Genomic DNA, 22,887 nt, shown 5'->3' with positions numbered 1-22,887 from the left:
TGAAGAGATTTAATTGCATGCCTTGGTGTCAAACCTTTTATTAAAACAACTCATTATTACCTGCACAGACTCATTTATTAAACCTTTCCTTTCATCACTTCCTCTCCTTCCACAGCAGAGAGCCTTCCTTTGTGGAGTGGAGTCACCACGGTGCTCCATTCAGTCGATAACAAACTAAGTAAAGGCTAAGGTTATTTTAACACTTCAGGGCTCTCTGAATGAATTCTCTGACCCAATAACTGTCATATCTAAGAGTGGGGACTGTGACCCCCACCATCTGGGTCGTGACTCTCTTTCTCTGTGGAATCCTCCAGAACGGCTCTCATCTTTTAGTTTGTTTATTTTTTTCATTCTTCCTATTTTTGAGCTGACAGGAGAGTTGTTAAACCATTCCATTTAGGGAGACTTCATTTGATCCATCCATCCATCCATCCATCCATCCATCCATCCATCCATCCATTCATCCATCCATCCATCTATCCATCCATTCATCCATCCATCCATCCATTCGTCACTGAATGAATTAAACTCAAAATTCAAGGCACCACTGTCTACTCTATTTAAGATTGTCTGTGTCTGTACGTCTAAAGCTGCCTGAACAAGAGAACCAGCCATGGACCATCAAGGAATAGCAGGATGGAGCCTTGATTCAAGTCTAGCCTCTCGCTCTTACCTGACAAGGCTGGCAGACGAGTCTGGATCCCTGGCAGTGACTGTCCCGATGACTGTGTTGATGGGAGAGTTTTCGTTCACTTCTAGTTGGTACACCGGTTTGGAGAAAACAGGAGGTTCGTCCGAGTCGTCCACCACAATCTTCACTGTTGCTGTGTCCTTAAAGGGGATGCTGCTTGGCTCAGAGCGCACGTTGGTGGCCTCTACCTTCAGCGTGAAGGCCCGCTTGCCCTCAAAGTCTAAAGGCTGCAAAGAGAAAAAGCAGAAGGTTAAGAATTTAAGTGCCATCCTGTGCCCCTCCACAGAATAAATGTTGAGTTTCATGATGGAAACCATTGCTGGAGCTCTAATTTGATCAGTGTTAATGTGTGCCTGCCTCACCCTGGGCTATTGTGTAAAGTAGATATACTCTTCAACTTTAGCAGATTTCTGAAGCCCATTATGGAGCAAACTGTTAACCTACAGGTTTGACTCTTCAGAGGAGTTTGAGGAGTGTGACTCAGCTCATGAAAATATCGACTGATGTTTCCTGTAACTGGGGGGGGGGGGGGGGGGGGGGCTCCTGTTACACACTCAGGGCTCAAATTTCGTGGCGCAGCTCAGGGGGCGCAATTTTGACAATTTTGTGCCAAAAACAGTGGTTAGGTGACATGTGCGCACATGTCAACAAAGCCTCAGAGGCAGGTTTCCAGAGTATCAGGCACATTTTAATGCAATAAACAATCACAGCAATCACTATTTAATGTAACCGTCTGAACCAGCAGATACATTTATATCTATATTATCTGTCCCGTCACATCTGATGTCAGATTAAAGCCGTTTGTCATAATGGAAAGTTAACCTGACGGCAGCTGGAAGTTTGATGCACATCTTACAATTGAACAATAACAGCTGTGTGACTGTCTCTTCATTTTGTTCTCCTATTAATGACAAAGGAACAGATTACATCTGTCCCGGGAGCTGGCCCACACAGTGACGTGCTTCGTGTCCTCCGATGTGCCCCGCTGTCCATTCTCCTGCTGCAGGGACAGCTGCTCTGACTGTCTCCGCTACCGAGTCTTTCCAACACACTGTTTCCGCGGTGCTGGGGATCAGTCAGACCAATCAGACGCTGCGCCTCGGCCGCAGGGCATTTAAAGGCAAGGAGAGGCGCTCATTTGATTGGTGAAAACAGCGCTCGACTGTGTTAAACCCACTCACTGCTTTTCTCCTCCCTCTCTACTATTTGCGCGGAAGGAGGCGTGGACGCGCTCCTCTGCACCTTGACTTGCCTCTCTTGGCACTGCAGGAAACTTGCAAAGTGTGCCGGTCACGCCATGTCCGCACGGCGGGTGCGCCTGCACTTACGCCTGGTCTACGAAATTAGAGCCCTCAAAGTCATTGTCGGTTCAAGGCTCATCAGATTTTGGGCAGAATATTTTTTTTATTTTTTTTTATTTTAGGTTGCTAAAAAAGAGATTATATAAGATCTAATTGGCAATGTGAAAAAATATAAATATATATATATATATATGTCAGGAGAGTTCAAGAAGCCATCAGGCTTATTATGCAAAGGATGTTGAAACAATTGAGATTTCAGTAAGAACACAAGCAGATGCCCACACACACCTACATGAGTTCATCCATGTTAAAAAGAGAATGTTTATTTAACAACAGAAGAAACATAAACAGGTTCAACAAACAGAAATATAGAGTGTGCAAGAATTAAAGAAATTTGAACAAATTTAAGACAAACAAGTATGCCTGATGAATTAATTTAAAGACAGTTTTACTTTAAAAGGTTGTAGTGTTGACAAGCTTTCAGTCATCCTTTATCATTCCATGTTTGTTTGTTTTTTTTGTTTGCTCTTTATGTAGAAATCAAACTCTAATTTTAACACCTCAGATTCCTGTTTTTCTCAAGGTTACTCTCACTCTGCACTACATGTTTTAGTGAAGGAACTTTTTGAGATCTCTGCTCTTTATGACATGATTTAAACGTCACGAGCTTAACACCAAGTTATTTTTGCACCGACTCACTTCAGTTATTCTGCTTCAAATCAAACTGGAAACCCAGGAGTGGAGTAAGACAGATCATAGCAGGAGGCTGTTCTGGTCTATGAGCTGAAAGGCATCTACAGTGTAAACTGTGATTTCTCCTGTTTTTTTTTTTTAAAAAAAGCATCCTTTAAATACCACACACACACACACACACACACACACACACACACACACACACACACACACACACACACACACACACACACACACACACACACACACACACACTGTGATTATGTCTCCATCTTTTAGATTTACTTGATCTTTATTTTGATTTCAATCAATAAAGGTGTAAATGTCAGTGTTGCAGAACCTGAAAGGGTTGTCTGACCTTTTTTCAGCATGAAATAACACAAATCTCTCAGCTAATGCTCGGAGCGACAGAAGATCATCGAGCACTCGTTCTGCTATCACAATCAAACCACATAAATGAAAGGAGTGTGGTTTCTTATTCAACGTCTATTAAAGAGCAGTAACACTCTGTGTGTGATAGCAGAACGTGCCGTCATGACTGACGCTCTGTTTAAATGCTTTCTTAAAATTGCTGTATGGTTCTTTTACAGATGGCTCATCATTAATATTTAAAAGGAAGAGGGGAGTCACTTTTTACTCCTCCAGCATCTCCGAAGACATCCCAGACTGTCACAATTTCATTCTGAATCACCTCTGCTCGCTCTTATACTACTAGAATAATGGGATCAAGTCACTTCCACGCTCCATAACCAGGATTTATAGGGAAATCAAAACTGGGCCTTGCCGCTTGAGGGGACAGGAGCCGGCTCAGGGAGGGAGGAGCAATAAGACGAGGGATATGAACAAAACGAGAAATGTATTCAATGCATTCAGGAGAAAAAAGGGGGAGGAAGTGTCCCCCAGGTCCGAGAGGGTGGGTGCTGAGAGGGGGGGCAGGTGGGAGGAGGAGGGTCCTGCAGGGATAGAGCAGTAACCGCAGCAGTGGGGGGACAGGGGGGGGGGGGCTCTGACTTCCTCCACACTCCTACACTCCTGACAGCAGAAGCCCCTGAAGCCTCTCAGAGCCCCATTCGGAGCCCCACTCCTCTACATCCAAAGACTATTTGGAACACTTTCATTATTAACCTCCTCTCTATCTCCTCCACTCGCCTGACCCCCTCCCCTCCCTGGGTTTCATCCTTTTCTCTCCTCTCCTCTGATCCTGCCGTCTGCTGAGGAGGAACACGCTGCTGCTGGACGTGGAGCCAATGGATTACGCTTCATTCAGAGGGGAGTGTAAAAGCTGTGTGAGATTGTGTCTGGATAGTCCAAATGATGATATGGAAATGGAGAGGCTGGACTCAAACCACCACCAGTAGAGATAAACCTATTTTGTGTGCCAGATCCAGATCCAAATCCATTTAGGGGCCCTAATCAAAGAGCAGACTTTAAAACGGGTCCTGCAAGTTTTTGAGTTATCTGACATTTACTGTCAATTTTTTACAGGGTCATTACTGTATTTTTTCCCATAATTCTTTGCTATTTGTGCTGCTTCTGCAGTCAAGGTGTGTGCTGGTCGTTAAAATAACGTAGATTGATAATCCCTCTATAGGTCCAAAAATGCATCTCCCCAGTCATTCCAGATGGGCTGTGGTCAAACTTTAAAAAATAAACACATCTGGTAGAAATGTTTCTCACATCTGATTGTTGTGGTGGTTCGGAGATATTATTTGGCTGCTTTGTATTCAGGTCATCTTTTCTCTGAAAAGTTTCTTTTTTCATTAGTAATACGGTTAAAAATGAGGCGTTCAACAATGACTGACAGCTGCTTGTGTCATTTATCTGGGATTGTAAAATATGTCTGAAGGGAGACCCAAGGAGGGATAAGAGTAACACCACTCCGCTGCGCGTCGTGGTGTTCCCACTCCACGTCATGCCTTAGAACGGTCTAACGCCAATTCCTCATTGTTTAATCTGCTAATACCTTGGTCCCACAAACTGTAAACTTCAAAAGAAATAATGAATAATTGCTGTAAACCTGCTAAATGTGCTCAAATATAGGAATATTTTTTTGTTAGTCAACCAAAAAAGTTTTTTTGTCTTAGCAATCGTTGTCAAGATAAAAGCAATTATTAAAAGACACTGCCGCATTTTCCTTGCTGGATTTTTTCTGTGGCAGGGATGCTGCTGAGTCATTTGCTGAGCCCATAGACAGAATTTCGCTCCAATTCTTCGTGTCATCAGAGACCAGGCCCAGTAGGAGCGCAGGCTGCTCTTGCATGCGTTGAAATGTGTGTGACGTGTTGCTATGGTAACGCGCAAAGTGATACAACGGTGATTTAACTTGCCAAAGTAACTGTCAACTGGTGTGCATTAGACCTATCCAAAGCATGCCAGTTGACATTGGAATTCTCACTGACCATGGTATAAATATATATATATATATATATATATATATATATATATATATATATATATATATATATTTACCAGTGCCATAATCTTAAAATGATCAGCCCTTTTGATGCTTAATGTATATCTTTTATTAACATTTACTTTCAAACACACACACACACACACACACACACACACACACACACACACACACACACACACACACACACACACGCACACACACATACACACACACGCACGCGCGCATACATACACACACACAGGTCATGTAATGCAGAAACATCAAGTCATAATTATTTGCTCAATAATCAAAAATTCTAACTGCTTAAAAAAACGTCCATCTTCTTCTGACCTCCACGTTAGAATTAAGCACATACACTCTACATTTATTCGTCCCCAGGAAATTGGCTCACGTTGCTTTGCTCCCTTATCAAAATATTTCCTCATTATTCCCGCCTGACAGCCTGCAGAAAAAACCCATTTGATTTTTTCAGTGTCCTAACACAGGGGGGAAAGGGGAGAGGAGGACACTAAGTGCTGAGGGATAAAGCAAAACCTGGTGATGAGCAGCTTTTCTTTTATAGTTGAATTCATTATTATCAATGATAAAAAATAAAAAAAAAAATCTGCAAGCATTTGTCTGCAACACTTTACAGCACCTTGCCCATGGAATCAGGCTTCACGCCATATTTTGAAAAATTCAAATGATTCACTCGATAAACCTTGAAATCCAGAGAGGATGTCTTTGATTGTTATTTGTATGCAGCTGCTCCTGTTGTGCATCTCAGGTTGATTATTAAGAAATTCATGAGCTCCAAAAGAAACAGCAGAGTGATGTAGCAGACATTTGGCGCCAAGGTTGCGTGGCTAGTTTATATTCTTCCATGGTAAACAACATGAGCCGAACAGAGAGAAATTCAAAGTTTAGAATGGAGAATAAGACCTGCATAAAGGAAGCGTCTCGTCCCACCCCGTACCCCTGCTCTGTCATTTTCTGCCCCTCCACTGCATTAGCATCAAATCAGTATGTACACACAGGCCATTTGGAGACTTCAAAGTTCAGCGTCGGCTGCAGGGGTGAAAGCTCAGCATCCCACTAACATCCCTCGACAGGCCTAGGGGCCAGCAGATAAAAAGCTCAAAAACCCAAACAGCAAAAAAGTCTCTCTCCTGGTTTGTGGCTCTCCAGCCTCAGTCAGATCAATGTGTTTTAACCTTGCCCCAAAGGATCTGTAAAAATCTGTATTCCACGTTAGATGGCGGTTTATAGACCTGTGCAGCTGTTTGACGGGGACAGGAGGTGTCTGAGGAGGAGTTACACGTTTCCTTTGCTCCCTCCATTCAAGTTCATACAACTCATTAAGAATAAGAAGAATCTGGTCATCAATCCTATCACTATCAAGAATCCTACAGCCTGATTACAGGTCAGAGCAGGTTCAAGCTGTGACATGAGGAGATAACACCAAATATGACCAAGAAACAGAAGAGACATCACTGAAGACATCCTTTTGTAAATCTCTGAGCCAAAGATCCTGAACTTTTGAGCAGCTGAAGCCCGGTATCAAGCAGAGATGGGAGGCCATGTCACTTTCTGGGATTCACAAAAACAATAAGAGGGGTGGTAAAAATGCCCCAGAACTGTTGAAACATGCACTGGACATCAGTTTCTAAATTGTGATATTTGTCATACAACTATAACAGTGGTTCAGAGACACGTTACAGAAACCCATAAATGTACAACAATAAAGACATAAATTTATGAGAATAAACGTATTAATTTTATCTGTAGCTATGGGCTATCAGAAGATCTAAGGAATGTAGTCTGGAAAACATCAAATCACATATGTTAAATGGTTTTGTTAACCTACACCTCTCCTGGGTAAAATCATTTGATTTTTCTGTATCATATTATATCAGTGCTGTAATCTGCAGACATTTCGTTCAAACATGAGCCGCTCTGCATAGAGGACAACGTAAATTCTCCAGTGCTTAGGACGGCTCGTTTTGAGGAAATGTTGTTTGTAGCTCTCAGTTTACCTTGCTGTGATTGCAGAAGGGTGTGGGTTTGAAAAAACAATGAGCTATTGATCGGGAAAAGACCAATCTGTGATTATCTTTCAAATTGTTTTAAGTTCTTAGAAAAAAAACAAAACTTTCCCAGCTATCTCTAAAGGGTCCGTAAACTTTTAACGATGGAACGATGGAACAATGGTATTCTGATGCGCCAAAGATGGAATAAGAAACTCTTACTTAAGTGCAACTTCACAAGATGCTTCATGTTCCTCGTTCTTGTACAGGCGGCTGCTGCTCTCCTGATAGCTTAGCCATAGAGTAAAGTAACAATGTAATTTTTGTGTATTATTTTTTTTCCTTCTTTCACAAGGCCCTTATCCTCCGTTGTATAAAAAAAAATAACTTTTTTTGTTTTGGACTACTAATATTTTTGCTTCAATATTTGACGTCATCTTTGCACTACTTTTATCATCTTCAGCCAAGGTCTTCAAATAATGGACCAACACCAGAAAAAAAAATAAAAATAATGATAATAATAATAAATAAATAAATAAATTATTATTATTATTAATAATAATAATAATAATAATAATAATAATAATAATAATAATAATAATAATAATAATAATAATAATAATAATAATAATTATTATTATTATTATTATTATTATTATTATTATTATTATTATTATTATTGAAAATAAGTAATGAAAAAAAAAAAAAAAACAATGCTAGAAAATAAATATAACACAGGGTGGAAACATGACAGCATGACAGCAATTTTCACAAACCATGTTATCTGAATAAGTTTATATTATTATTATTATTATTATTATTATTATTATTATTATTATTATTATTATTATTATTATTATTATTATTATTGTGGTGGAATTTTCATATTGCTTAATGCCTTTCCTTGATTAGTTCTCTAAATTGCCTCTATATGTCTCACAATAATACCTGTATTTGCCTTATAGTAATCTGTACATTGAGACAGTGTTTTTCCTAGTCTGGGTTGGATCCGATTCCCATGTTCTTATCTCCTTGAACGCTGTTTCTCACACTGAGTTCCCAAGCTAAGCTGAACCCATTGCCTGATAGATAGACATAGCAATCCCAATCTCAAGATTACTAAATACTGAGCACACAGACCGGTCTGTTAGAACTGACTTTGCGTTACACTGGGCACCATGTGTACAGTCTGTCTTTTTCTCCTCGATCGAGCTTTATAAACTATTTCAACTTAAGCCATCTGAGTCTCCTGAGTCTTCTTCATCAAGTGTCAAGATTCCTGAAATTTCCTCAACAATTTGGCGTCACGAACAGGATCTCAACACAACAACGACTGGTAAGTGCAAAATATGTTGTTTTTTTTTTGCAATTGCCATGTCTGAGTTTGACGAGATCAGAAAGGAACTGTAAATTTTTGATTGGTTGGAGCTTGACAAAATTGGATTGTTAATGTGTGATGGAATCTCTCAGCTGGAATTCTGAATTTAAATTCAAAATTTGGAAATTTGAAACTGAGATTTAAAACTGATAATGATGAACTGTGAGTTTCATTGAAGTTGGTGAAGTGTTGTGGGTACAGAACACTGTGTATTTTTATTTTTATTATTATTATTATTATTATTATTATTATTATTATTATTATTATTATTATTATTATTAGGGCTGTCATATTAACGCTTTAATTAGATTAATTAATTACACTGAAAATTAACGCATTATAAAAATTAACTCAGATTAACGCGGGGTGTTCAAAGACCCACTTATTTTTAAATGTCTACCATTTACAAACCGTGTGTCCTACTTGGAAAAAGAGGTGTTCTCATGAGATTTTCAAATTTCCGACAGTCCCTGAATGTATCACACGTGACGTCAGCAACATGCTTTAAACCGGAGGGAGGGAAGCGAGAGTGATTTGTGACTGCCGTCCACATCGTGTTTATTCACGTCCTTTTTGAAAATCTGCAGAAAATCAACCGTTCGCTCTAGCTCAATTCTGTACAAAAACAGATAACTCCACACTCTTTACTGCATCAAACAAGCCCTGAATGATCGATATTTGTCCTGTATTTAAATCTAAAGAATTCTTAGAAAATTTGCTTCCATCTTCCTGGTGTGATGTTTCAGCTTGGGGTTGCTCTGCACCAATGAGCAACAGTTTGTGTGTTCAGAGCATGTAAAACTGAAAATACTTCACTTTTATTTGATCCAAGACTTGAATTAAGTGTTTTGTACATAGTTCCTCACAGTTTTTAGCCTTTAGCCCTGGTTCTCCTGACCTCATAGAAGTATACAAGTTCATATTGCAGTGAAAATTGAGTCCACATCGAGTAAAAATGTGACAGAAGCAAAAACGTCCTAAAAATCAAATCAGCTTATCTTAGGTGCAGGACTGTGTAGATTTTGTAAAGATAGAACCATAGCACTTTTTTCATTTGTTCCTTATGCCTCAGGGCACATAAAAATGTGCTGTATACATGCCCACCTTATTTTTGAATGTTTTTTTAATGTTTTTTACTGTAATTTTAATGTCCTGGAATTCAAATTCTTTATTTTGGGACCTTAAGCAGATATGAGATTAAAATGCGATTAATTAGATTAATTTTTTAATCGCCTGACAGCACCAATTATTATTATTATTATTATTATTATTATTATTATTATTATTATTATTTATTTATTTATTTATTTATTTTTTCAACATGATTGAACAAAACTCAGCTAAGTCAATTTACCGTACAGTGAACACAACCAAGCCCAGTACAAAACCTCTTGTACTGATACTGTCGACTCTTTATCTAACATCACCTCTGATTCGATATTCTTTGATTTAGCAAAGCTGTGACTGATGAATGATACGAACAGAGTGAAAAGAGATGCACTTATTGCTGATCTGAGCTGAACGTCTCGACTCAGTGAAGAGAGCTCACCAGAACAGAAGAGCGAAAGCAGAACAACTGCTTCTTTGAACTCGTCTCGACTGGAGACCACGCTGTCTGGAGACACGCCGGCTACAGTAAGAGTGTAAATGTCTCGTTTCTTCCTCGACACATTACCATTTTTTTTCTGCTTTGGTGATGAAGGTGACAGATTCATGGCCACAAAGAGAAACGCTGAGCAAGCCCTCTGTGGGACATGGCAGGACTCCCCTAAAAAAGCAGCACATGTGACATTTGCTTTGTCAACAGTTGGAGGTTTTATGACTGTGCATGGCGTTTGTTCTCCGGCACTGATGTTTTCTTTAGTGGCAGAGAATCCTGGTCCCTGCAGGACGACGTTGGCTCTTATACGTCCCCCTCACATTAACTTCACTGTTCACTCTCTGACAAAGTCACACCACCCGTCCTTGGGGTAATGTCACTTTACATCACAACACAACACTGTTCCACATTTGAGTGATGTATAGCTCCTCTCTTCAGACGCTGAACCAACCATGACTCCAGACTTTGGCGCGCCCATCCATCAGTCATGTCTATAATTCAATCCATGCAAACACCCTCCACCAAGCCCAGCATTTACAGACTAAGAGCACGGAATTCATACATATGTAAACAGCGTGCTATCTGTGATACCAGTGTTTAGATCTCTGGTTCACCTGATGTCCTTGACTCTAAACATGCTTGGAAGCTACAGTGTTATTAAGATGCGCTGCTGTTTGTGAGCAAACATTTCCCACACTTTGATATGGAGGAGAGTAGAGGCTATGTGCATTAAATGGCTACAGGCGAGCGATGATATGCAGGTCCAAACCTCTGCAGCTTTTATCCTAGAGGAAATATTCAGACAGCGAGGTATGAAAAATCACTGAGATCTTCATTTCAGCAGCGAAGCACGCGTCTCTGCCCCCGCCTCGTTTCCAAATTAGCTGATGAATAAAACGCTCTTGATTTGAACACTTGCTCCACCAACGTTTCATGGCGCCATAGAGTCGAACACAGATGTGTTTGCCTCAAGGTTAGAGATTCAGCTTTTGTGACAGGAGTGCGGCGAGCTCGCTGTCCCTTGAGCAAGGCAATTAACCAGCAACTGCTCGGCTGAAGTAGCTGTGGCAGAAAACGACAGCTCTCGCATGTGGGAGTGTTAGCCCCCCCCTCCAACAAAACAACAACACATGACTGCAGGTTCAGCCCATCTGCTCTGCCACTGATGCTGATGTAAATGTCAGAAAAAGTGAAGTTGGAATAAGAGCTGAGGTGATTTACGCTGTGTAACAATCTGCCCTCAGCTACGAAGATCAACTCCAATAGAGATATTTCCTCTGAACAGTAACATAAAGCTGTTCATTTCTGAGAAGTTGGCTTTGTTTGACGTCTACGCTCTGACAAAGAATCAAGGGAAAGTGGTGTTCAGATTAATTGAAACTTTTCTTTCTCAAAAAGGATTTAAAGGAAAATAAGCAAAAATATTCAAACACAGCTAATGCTTCTCCAGCCCTCTGGGCTCAAGGTCTTAATACTTCACATTTACTTTTGATTAAAACCCTCTCTATACAACTCAGGCGCGTCATTTCCCTTTACATAGACTTAAACCCGAGGCCTGAGCTCTGTCTGTTTGTCTCTCTTAGCGGTCGTCTCTGCAGCCTGATGCAGAGGCTGTTTGAGGGTCAGAGCGGATCCAGAGTTCCACCCTCAGATCTTTGAGCAGATCAGTGGTCGTGTGTCGATCAATAAATATTGAACTATGTGTAACTGCTCTATCGATAAACAATTATTCTTATATATCCTTCTAATACCTCAAACCTAGTGTTATCTGTCAAAAATGCACATCTGGCCTCCTTTAACACACACTCCTCTGGCTGTTATAACCGATGGCAATCCAATAAGGAGGATCTGCTGAGGATTATGATGATCAGTTTACATTAAATCTGTCAGAGAGCTGAACACTGGACTATGTTTATTACTGAGGCAGTAACCTGAGGTGCTGGGATGTGTTTTTACACTATGACTGTGAATAGAGTGATTAAAACATTTGACACACATTGTCTGAGGAACCACTTCAGCAGGTTTACCCTGCAAGCAGCATGTGAGTTCATATTAAAGTGATAAAAAGAAAGCTGTCTTTAAACAGTACTTACAACACTCAACTCAACCCAGCCATTCACTGAAATTCATTTAATTTATAACAAATTATATCGTGGTGCACATCATAGGGTCATGGTCTCTATATTTAATCCCAACATCCATTAAAAAATAAAACTACAGGTCCATATATCCATCCACTCTTTTTAAATTCAGCAGGTACTTTGTCAACATGTTAATCTTTTATTGTAGATAAGCATTTGATTGAAGTTTAATTACCATATTTTCAAGGCTTTAGGTCTCATTTATTTATATAGAATGATTTGTTATGTTAAAGTGTTTATGTGATGGAGCTAATAACATTATGTTGATAAGTCAGTATCTGTACATCTAGAGGTTTAATCATTTTTTCCCTACAGAACCTCATATCTGTGACCATTGTTAAGTTTCGGTTTCTTTTCTCTACATATGCTCCTTTCTCTCACTCCATCTTCCCCTGCTCTACTGTGAGTGTTGCCAGTTTGACTGTTGTAGTGTGAGCTTAGTTTAGCTCCATCAGATAAACATCCTCACTTTTAAAAAGTAAAAGGAGTTTTGACCCTCGTTTGTGACTCAAACCCAGAATCAAGTGTTAACAGTGTAGGGCAAAAAAGGCATGAGTGAACTTTTATTTCTTTAAATCAAGTTATCAGGCGCTAAACACCAGGAGCTGTTGGACTGCCCAAGCTGGAGATACAAATCTGCAGAGATTTTTCCTCATCAATATTACTCCTCATGTAATTGATATATAAGTGGGACCTGACTACAAGTCACAGGACCAGGTAAAGTATGAAAAAAAAATGTGACTTGTGGTCCAGAAAATAACATATTTAATAAACAGTATTACTCATCTCTCTTTCAGAGCTAATGATGGCGATTGGTCAAAACCCCCTGAAGATGATTAACAATCACTTACACAAGCAACACCAGAGGCCGACAGAACAGTATGCATCAAATTAATCACAAGTTCAGAGAATTTTGGTTTTGTTGGTTGGTGAAAGAGCATACCCCAGGTTTCAAACAGGAAGATAACCCTAAAATAAAAATTTGAAAGAAATTCCAAAATGAAGAAACCATAGGGTCTCCTGCATTTACTTCATGATAAAATAAATTTTATCTTATTTCCATTTAAGGGACTTGCTTCCTCGTCTTATGACCTCTCATTAAATTTGTATAGCTTAAAAAATAGAAACAAAAAGGGACAAAGCAAAGGCCTGAGACCTGCCTGGGTCAGAATGTTCCAAATGCTAATCTTCATTTCTATGCTGACGATTCTGTTATTTATTTCTGTGCGCCTACACCTGCCCCAGTTTTTGGAAATCTATGGCATGCTTTTAATTTTATCCAAGTTCAGCTTAGCTAGCTGCTACTTGTTCTAATGTAGGGAAACAATTATTCATGTTGTCTTCATCTGCAAGAGCACACTGAGAAAATTGTTGACATTGAAGGTCAAGAAATGAAGCTTGTGTCTTCTTTTAGGTATCTGAGGTTTTTACTCAAGGAACACTTGTCTTTTAAAGAGCATATTCAGCATGCTGCTAGAGAGCTGAAGGAGAAACAAGTCTCATTTCTTTTTTAATGTTCAAAAGAGATTGGTCAAGTCTATGTTTTTACATCTTGTGGATTATGGTGATGGATTGTATATTGATGCTCCTGCTCTGAGTCTGCAGATGTTAGACAGTTAAAATTCACGTTGTCTTGGACATTGGTACATGTTCATTTACAAAGCCATTCTTGGTAAAATTCCTGGCTATCTTTCCTCATTAGCAATCTTGAAAGATGTATTACACAACCTGAGATCTCTGAACCCTATGCAGTTTGTCGTTTCCAGAGTCTGAACTGAGTTGGGAAAGAAGGCCTTTAGGTTCTCTGCTTCTCTTGCAGGGAATAATCTGCAGATTGAATTTAAGCTGCAAAACTGTGTCCCTGAATGTTTTTAAATCTGAGGTGAAGACACTGGAACAGACTTTCAGTTTTAAATTGATCTAACTTATCTATACTGTACTGAGTCTGCTTGCTCTGTGTGATGCTGCCATCCTTGGTCAGGTCTCCCTTGGAAAGAGATCTCCTGAGCTCAATGGGACTAACCTGGTTAAATAGAGATTAAATAAATAAATAAATAAAAACATTTTAGCTGATAGGTAGAAAACTAGAAGACCTATAGTTACATGTTGCTGTGTTTCCTAAATGAATCTGCCTCCACTAATTTCGAGGCTACCCTGGTTTCCTCACCTCTGGGAGAGCCTTACAACTAAGAAATGTCTAAAACAGATACAATATTTTCTGTCTGCATGATTTTAGGGGAAATCAAACCACATATTTTGTTTGTAGTCTAACAATAATAGATGAAATCCACACTGGTATATTGTTTTTGTTTTTGGAAGCCATTTCACAGCCTTCACACCGGACGCTGAGGAGAGATTCACTAAGAATGGAATGCAGCCGCAGCGGCACAGTGATGATGATGTGAGACGTGCTGTCAGCGTCTCCACCGTGGACTCTCATCCTGGTGTGCAGAATTCAGTCCACAGACAAGATGAGGTGACTGAAGAGAGCCATGTCTGACCAGTTTATTGAGGAGTCCACTTTGACAGATTGTTTGTTCTGTCCTTGACTCACAGTATAATAGATATACGTAATATATATTTCAGCCCTGCTCTGAGGATCAGCTTTATATTGACTCCACTTTGGGTCCTGGTCTCTGCTATGTTTGTGTTTGTGTTTGACCATCAGCCAGTGAGCGGCGTCTATCTGAGGCGGACTCTGCCCTGGGCCTTACCTTCTTCAGCTTTAGGATCCCTTCTTGTGTCTGTGTGTCCGTTGTGATCTCAAACATGCCCTGATCGTCTCCCTCCACGATGCTGTATGTTGACTTTGAATTCTCACCGACGTCTCTGTCATTTGCTTTTACCTTCCCACCCATTTTCCCGATGGGCAGGTCCTCGGGGATCACAAACTCATACAGACCTGGGGAGGGAGGGACAGGGCTCTTTAATTCATGCTGATCGAATTCGACAACAAAAGAATTACAGCAGTACATCATGATGAGAAATTACAGCAGTTAAAGAGAGAAGCTTCTCAGGAGCCTTTTGATAAAACCTGTGAAATTATATTTACTTCCTCAATTAAGAGCAATCAGGGAAATAAAGCAGCAGCATGATTTGTTTGTGCTTTTATTTGAAGAGGGGGAAAACTTACTCTTGGAGAATTTCGGTGGATTGTCATTGATGTCTGTGAGCGTGACGGTGACAGTGGTCGTTCCAGACAAGCCGCCCATGTGACCTCCCATGTCCTTTGCCTGAATGACCACCAGGTACTCCTCCCTCATCTCACGATCCATCCCGTGGAGGGCAACTTTTATGGTCGCTGGGGGTGGAAACAGTTCATAACACATTAATGCAATTATAAACATGAGTGATAGACTCAGTGCACATTGTTTTAATGACCCTCTGAGAGTATGCACGAGGCAGGCATCCTGTAACCTTCAAGCTTTCCTCGCCACAGTTTGGAAGGGGCTTTTTTTTAAAGCAAAGACTTCACAAACTAAGGGCCCAAAGAGAGCCACGCTGCAGATCTCCCTGCAGGTTTTCACTCTGAAAAAGCTCCGTCTGTGTGAGCATAGCAAGGTGCCCATGCCTGAGCCCGCCTCTGCTCTGAGAATCAGCTGTGTTTGTTTTCTAATGTGTTGCTCAGCCGTCTGCAGTCATTTGTATTCTGATTGAGTGTGAATTATGCTGTCTGTCTTGTATAATCTTGAATATTGTATGCAGAATGGACCTTATTGACTCTGCCACAGCGCTGAATATAAAAAGGGCTCAGCACAGGCATATACGGATAATCCACTCAGGAAACAGAGGCCCGCAGGATCATCAAATGAATATAAAACCCCTCATAAAAGCCAGGCTTTGGCATGACACCCTGCCTTGGTCCTGAGCTGCCTCAGACAATGAGAATATGCTGGGCTGTGATGAAAAATGTGGGAAGGGTTAGGATGTTGTCTGTGCCTGCATTTTCTTTCCTTCAGATGGATTTTCCTCCGAGATGCAGCTCGATTTCAGGGTCAGCTCTGCTTTTGGAGGTCACACACCGCATTGATGATCGAAACATATGGTGCAAAGTGGAGAAGAAAAGTTGGATATTCTGAACAAAAACAGCAATCTCACCTCGTCAGCAAGACTGCCTCAGAGGAGAGAGCTGTTAGCCTATTGTTTGGATAATTTCATAAATAACTATCCTGTAAAAACAAGACGCTTGTGCCTGCTGTTTCATTCGGTTTGGGGCTTTATTGTCAAGAAACCGCAGTCTCCTCACACCTTTATTCCCTGAGCTTTGTGAGATTATTTCATTTCCTTAGGAAAGCCCAAACGTGTGACTTTACTGACAAATAAATGTTGCATTGACTAAGTCTGAAAACAGCACAAAGTAACACTTAGATAGGATGGTCACATTAAACCAGTGCACTCATAGCTCATTTGAATATCTACCAAGCTTACTGCACTTTACTTGAATATCAAAGCCACATTAAAGAGGGGGTATCCTGCTTTCCCACATTCCAATATGGATATTAATTTACAATGCTTGGTGTTCAGACTGAACATTTGCATATTTTCAAATCTCTTCATATTCATGTGTTGTAGAAATCCCTTAGTCCGTCTGTAAACTGATATAAACACTGCTCTAAAAGTAGCACCAGATCTTTATGAGATTTGCTAAAATGATGACATCATCGCATAAGGATCCTCTAACTAGTTCATAGCACATGGATGTCAAATGGAAGGGCGGGCCTCAAACACCATGGTCTCGGGCCCATTGCTCCACCCCCAACAGGATCCAGAGAACTGACCAATCAGAGAGAAAGGGTTCATCTTAAAGTATGAACTAAAAAAGAGTGTTTCAGACAGAGGCTGAAATAAGGGTTTATTAAACACCTGTCTGTAAATCCTGTGAAGACACTACAGGAGCACCAGAGGGACCGAAGAAAGAAAAAAAAAGAAAAAAAAAAAAGAGGAGAAGAAGCAAAAGATGAAGCACAGTATCCCCTCTTTTAGGATGCAAAGTATGGGAAAAGTTAAATTCCCTGCTATAAACAGTGAAAGTGTAAGTGTTAACAGGCTCTCAGCCCAACCTTCATCATAATGTGCTTTTTTTTTTTTTTTTTTTTTTTTTTTTAACCACAATGATTTAAATCTGGATGGTTGTGACAATGTGGTGCTGATGTGCTCAAAGATTTAGATGGTATCGAAAGCTAAAGTAGATTATCTCAAGATGCTGCGTGATCCTTATTCTGTTTCAGAAAGCTGTCTGCTCCTCTGAGCTTTTCTTTCATGATAACACACAGATATTATTTGACATATACATCACACAAAAAGAAACAACAACAAAAAAACCTTGATCTTTTATTATTTGTTTATTTATTTGTACTGTTTAATAATAATAATACCATGGATTGTACAAAAAATATGCCTTAGGCTACAGCTCCTTCTTGTTGTGATCATTGTTTTGTGGTTTCCTATAGTGTGACTTTAACCAGTGGGACTTTGTATAATTGTGCTACGTAAGATAAACATGCACGCATAGCCCATAGGATGATTGTTCTTTGAAAAATGACACAAAACAATACATTATTATAAATGATTCAGAATCTAATGATTGAAAAAAAAAAAAAAAAAAACACTAAGACTCAAGGTGGCTCCACAACAAAAGGCATCAATAGATACTTTGAGTCAGTGATGAAAAAATCAACACTGACACCTCTGAACATATTTAGCCAACATTTCCTTTATTATGACACCAGAGTGATTCAAACAGCCCTTGATGCAGAGATACACCCTCTTCAGTTTGGGTGTGTCTTTTTACTCGCACAGACCTAAAAAAGAGGCCAGGGCTCATAAGGGTTAATTTCGATGTTTGTGATGTTATCAAAACCCGTTTTACAGAGTGAAGTTGATCACACTTGACGAAAATAGTTCCCTGTTAAAAAAGTTGTCAATATTGTTCAAAGTTGTGTTTTTCTTTTCCTGTTCTTGTTGGATTTACTGTCACAGAATGACCACAGAGTAAGAGATCCAGAATGAATAAATGTGGAAGTGGAGGAAGCACTCGTAGGCTGAGCAACAATGCATGACTTTATTAGTTGTATAACATACAGGATATGCAAAAAGACACCTGAAAGTCAGAGTGAGTGATTATAAAGTGTGTCGCATCCTCAGGAAATAAAGATGGTAAATCTCTACCCAGCAAATATCTGACTCACTCAAAGGTTTTAGAAAAACGCAACTCCTTCTAATCCTTTGTGAGCTTTAATATTAGAAACGACAGAGCAGTAAAATATTCGTACCATGTGTGAGATTAGTGAGAGCATCAACAAGGTGGGCCTACCTCTCCTGGAGTCACCCAAACAAATGAATCCATAAATAAAGGAGCAGCACAAACAAGCCGCTCGCACCTCCTCTTCCACGCTCACACACAAACATGCTCAAGTCATCCGGCGAGGAGCGACACTCATCTCTGTTGATCATCGTTAATTATTCAAATTAATTCCTAATCACTGAAAAGGAGGATAGACAAACACTCATTTCCATAGATATTTGCCTCAACTTTTTTTTCTTTTTTCACCGACCATTAACCAAGTGATGAATTGGGGCACAAAGTTTATTTATTTATTGAACGCGCCTCATTTCAATGCGGCGTCGGAAGTGTCAAACACATTCTGATCGTTGTTTTCCCCTCACCTTTTATTTTCATTAACATTCATTAAAACATCTGGCTCACTTGAATGAGCCATCTGCACACGCATCACAGCCACACACAGCAGGAAGGCTAGTCTCTGAGGTGTCCGTGCAGGGTGTTTCTCTAAAGCCACAAACTAACGGACGATGTGGAGCCTATAGCTGCAGAGACAAGCTGCGTTTCTTTCCAACTTCTTCCCAATTATGTACATAAATTTTGAGCCTCCCTCTCTGGAAGCTTGTTTATTGTGTTGCTGTTTTCCCAATCTGTGAACAGTCGATTTCCATCTCATTTCTTATTAATGTAATTTCACCATTATTTAATCATATTGCTTACAGACACGTGTTAAAAAGTCAGCTGGAAAAGCAATTAAAGATCCAATCTGGAATCTGTTTAGAGATAACTTTATGCATGGTGACGCTGCTGAAGAGTTCGCCTTGTGAAGGGAGGAAGTAATTATTATTGTTATTATTATCTTGAATTCACAAGGAAATGATGCTACACAGCAGCATATGAGAACTGGCCCATTTAGCATTTAGGACGAGCCATCAGCTAATGGGAGCATGTGACTCAGTGTGCTTTCATATAACTTTAATATTTCCAGCAACCAAGCGTGAAATATTTCTGACTGTACGTTGAAGGAGTTAAACCAGGACAACCACTGATGGATCCTAATGAAACACACGTACTTCAGTCCTCACACACCTGTACTGTGAAATGTATTTGTTGTTCTAACATATTATTTAAAGTCAGGATGACCAAAGATTTCTAAAGTTGTTGTGATAACAGATAATTGTAAGTTGGCATCATTTCAACTACAAAATGTGTTTCAACTTAAAAATATGTCCACATGAATCAGAAATGCATGGCAACTTGACAATGAAGGGTGGGAGTGGGAATAAAACAGGCCTTCATCGTCACCTTGCTGGGAGTGTTCAGGTGCATTGTGGGCAATTTTAGAGTTTATCTTCTTTTTAAAATTTATTTATTTATCTAAAGTTGAAAGGTTATTCGTGTGATTTACTATTTTCAATGAATTTTATTTGAGTAATTAACATTTTGTTTCTATTAAAGGGTAACTAAAAATAAAAAGGAAAAAAAAAAACCGTCTGTTTTGCTCTTCAAAGCAGAGTTTTCTTAAGTACACTGTCACAAGTTACAGTAAATGTATTTGTAAATTTCAACAGTAAAATCCTGTTATGTGTGAAAACAGCACTGTAAAAAAATCACTCTGTACAATGACAGCAAAATACTAGCAAACCTGCTGCCAGTTATTTCCCGTTGTTTTACAGTACAGACATTATTTGTTATGATGGTGTTTTGTAACTGTGAGTGAGGAGGAAACACAGTGGGTATGAGACCCTGCTCATTGTGATGTCACACTGCAGGGGGAGGGCACAGGCTGTCTGTGCTCTGCTGCACAGACCGGCTATCTGTGCTCCACATGGCATGCGCCCCTCGACTCAATGATTTTTACATAGTGCTCAGTATCCATGCTAATAAGTAAGATGTGTTGATAGGTTAGGGTTCAGACAGACAGACAACAGGTCATTGTCATGGAACATAAACAGCTCACAACAAAAATGACTACCAGAAATCACATTGTATAGTTAACCTAACCAATGAGTTTGTGGTGACTACACTCAAGTTTACTGCCATGACATGAGTTGTCTAAACACAGTTCTTTTCAGCTTCAACAACTTTAAATTAATGATTGACCTCACTTGGAGATTTTTAGGCGATTGATTTTCAGAATTTTTTCAAGTAAAGTCAACAAATTTCATTTTGCAGTGTATTGCAATGTTACTAAGTTATTTTACTTTTCAGCGGTGATGTCTTCAACTCTGGGGTATGAATACTGTTGATCCACTTTATTTACTGAGCCTCATACAGAGTGAGTGTGAAGGTCTGACTTTGGCCAGCTTTCAACACCACAAGCAGAGCACTTTACATGGTGGTTTGAAAAGAGTGCAGCATCAAACTTTATTGAACAATATAAATAATAGTCAATAACAATAGAAGTCTGTGTTTGTGTGGTGTGTCTGACACTTTCCTCTCAGTAAAATAACCAAACACAAGGGAATTCTGGGTATTTCTCTCTCCTGTTACACAGCCTGAGCCGCTGTAATGGCAGAATTTATTATTGCTTTACTATTTGCTGCATTATAGCCCTAAAGATGAGCACCATTGCTGCCAGTAAAGACTCTTTTCTACTTGTTTCTCAATAGTTTTGTGAAGTTTAAACCTGACTTATGCTCTGAGATGAAATGAAAAGAGAAAAAAGTGGATGCCAGTTGGTGAGCCCATCACAGAAGAATACTTTCAGTTCTATTTCATACTGAAGTGTGACTTTTCCATCACAGAGCAACGCCCGAGAGCTTATTCAAGTAGAGAACTTGAGCTGCACTGATTTTAGATTTGCCATGAGACGTTCTCACAATCAGGGACGTGTCCAAAAGGGTGGAACCGAGGTGAGGGGGCCACCCCTTGTACCCCAATTGGTTGCCCCCTGGGTGCCGCTATAAAAACTACAAAATATAGATTATTTAACTTTGAGGAGCAGCAAAGGTCTCCCAGCTTTTCTTGGAATCAGTGAGTAGATTGAAGACATCAGCGAGCAGATATTCAGTGGACAGAGGTCTTCAGTGGAAAACTTCAGTGTGTGCCCCAGAGAGGGGTTTACACACACATTTTTCATGACTAAATCTTCTATGGTCGTTTACAGACTGTGAAATATAAACACTTAAGCATGTCAATGAAGCAGGAGCCCTCCAAAAACCAAGGAGGAGTGCACAGACCACTAAATCTGGGACTTGGGTTGTCATAGAGGATCCAGAAAACTACGTCCAGACAGAGACCTTCTCCAAATCTATCAGAATAATAATGATTTAGTATTTAATGACTGATCATTATCATAGTTAATAGTTTGATAATAAACCATAGATTGACTGTAAACAGAATTTGTTTCTGTTAATCATCATTTAAACTTCCTTGGATTATTTACTCTCCATGTTCAGCCCTAACTCAACTCCAAACCAACTTTTTCATTAACTCCACAAAGTAAAAACTGGATTCATAGTTTCCTCGGTTAATGTGACTCATTTACAGTCAGACCTGGTTCACAGAGACTGATACACAAACACATGTCATAACTCACAGACGCCTCTGGTGTTTCAGTGGAAAGTGTGACCTTGTTAACTGATGAGTGTTAAGCCCTGAGCGGTCCAGTTCAGTGTGTCTCTGTACAGCATTTCCTACAGTCCCACTTTATGGTACCCTTATGATGGGGTTTACATACCGATAAGACCCCAGAAGCAGGGGCGTATTTAGTCGTTTGGGGGCCCAAGGCAAACCCAGTCAATGGGGCCCTCCATGACCTTGTAACTCATCTTCCTGAGAGCTAGACTGGCCTTCCCTGGGTCCACTGTCTCTTTCCCAGAATCAAGGCATGAGACAGTGCTAATCTTGTACATGGTAACTTAACGCAACTAAACGCATTTCCTCAAGTTCTGTACTTTAGTTTGATTTTGAAAAAAGTGAAAACATAATTTAGTCCACTTTGTCCTGGATTTGAAATCTTTGATGGTCAGTTGACAGCTTGTTTGTCCCACAGTGGGGAATTTACAGAGTAACAGTAACAAACAAGAAAGTATGAAGTGAAAAACATTACAATAGGTAAATATTGAAAAAAATAATTTAGTAAAGAAAAAAAATGTCAATATCAAGCACAACTTCAAACTGGAAAAAAATCTACTGAAAGAGGTGATATTTAGTTGCCATACTTTGCCATACTTTTGCCATACTTTTTGGTACTATTATTATAAAGTTAATGTATTTTTATTTGACCCCCTGTCCAGTGAGTTATGTTTCCAAAAAAAAAGAGATTTTGTACAATGTTTATCACCAACTCAAAAAGTTTGATTTTGAGAAAATTATCCTATTTCCCAGGCTAGATAAAGTCCTTAAAATCCAAAAAAATCTAATTGTGCATCTTTAA

General features: G+C 39.7%; 1 protein-coding gene across 2 annotated transcripts in view; it reads right to left on the bottom strand.

The window, feature by feature from the left end:
- The window catches only part of cdh8 (cadherin 8), a 172,581-nt gene that overhangs the window by 32,677 nt on the left and 117,017 nt on the right, over nucleotides 1-22,887 (bottom strand). For both annotated transcript variants that reach the window (XM_074666074.1, XM_074666073.1), the window contains exons 5-7: nucleotides 15,360-15,527; nucleotides 14,941-15,128; nucleotides 674-918 (exon numbers count right to left, since the gene is read on the bottom strand). In XM_074666074.1, the coding sequence (XP_074522175.1) occupies nucleotides 674-918; nucleotides 14,941-15,128; nucleotides 15,360-15,527 (601 nt within the window). The remainder of the gene's footprint in view (nucleotides 1-673; nucleotides 919-14,940; nucleotides 15,129-15,359; nucleotides 15,528-22,887) is intronic.

This window comes from Halichoeres trimaculatus, unplaced genomic scaffold, assembly GCF_033239565.1.
Source record: "Halichoeres trimaculatus isolate MK-OKI-2021-1 unplaced genomic scaffold, fHalTri1.1 fHalTri1_scaffold_3, whole genome shotgun sequence".
NCBI lineage: Eukaryota > Metazoa > Chordata > Actinopteri > Labriformes > Labridae > Halichoeres > Halichoeres trimaculatus.
This window is presented reverse-complemented; position numbering and strand designations above follow the sequence as displayed.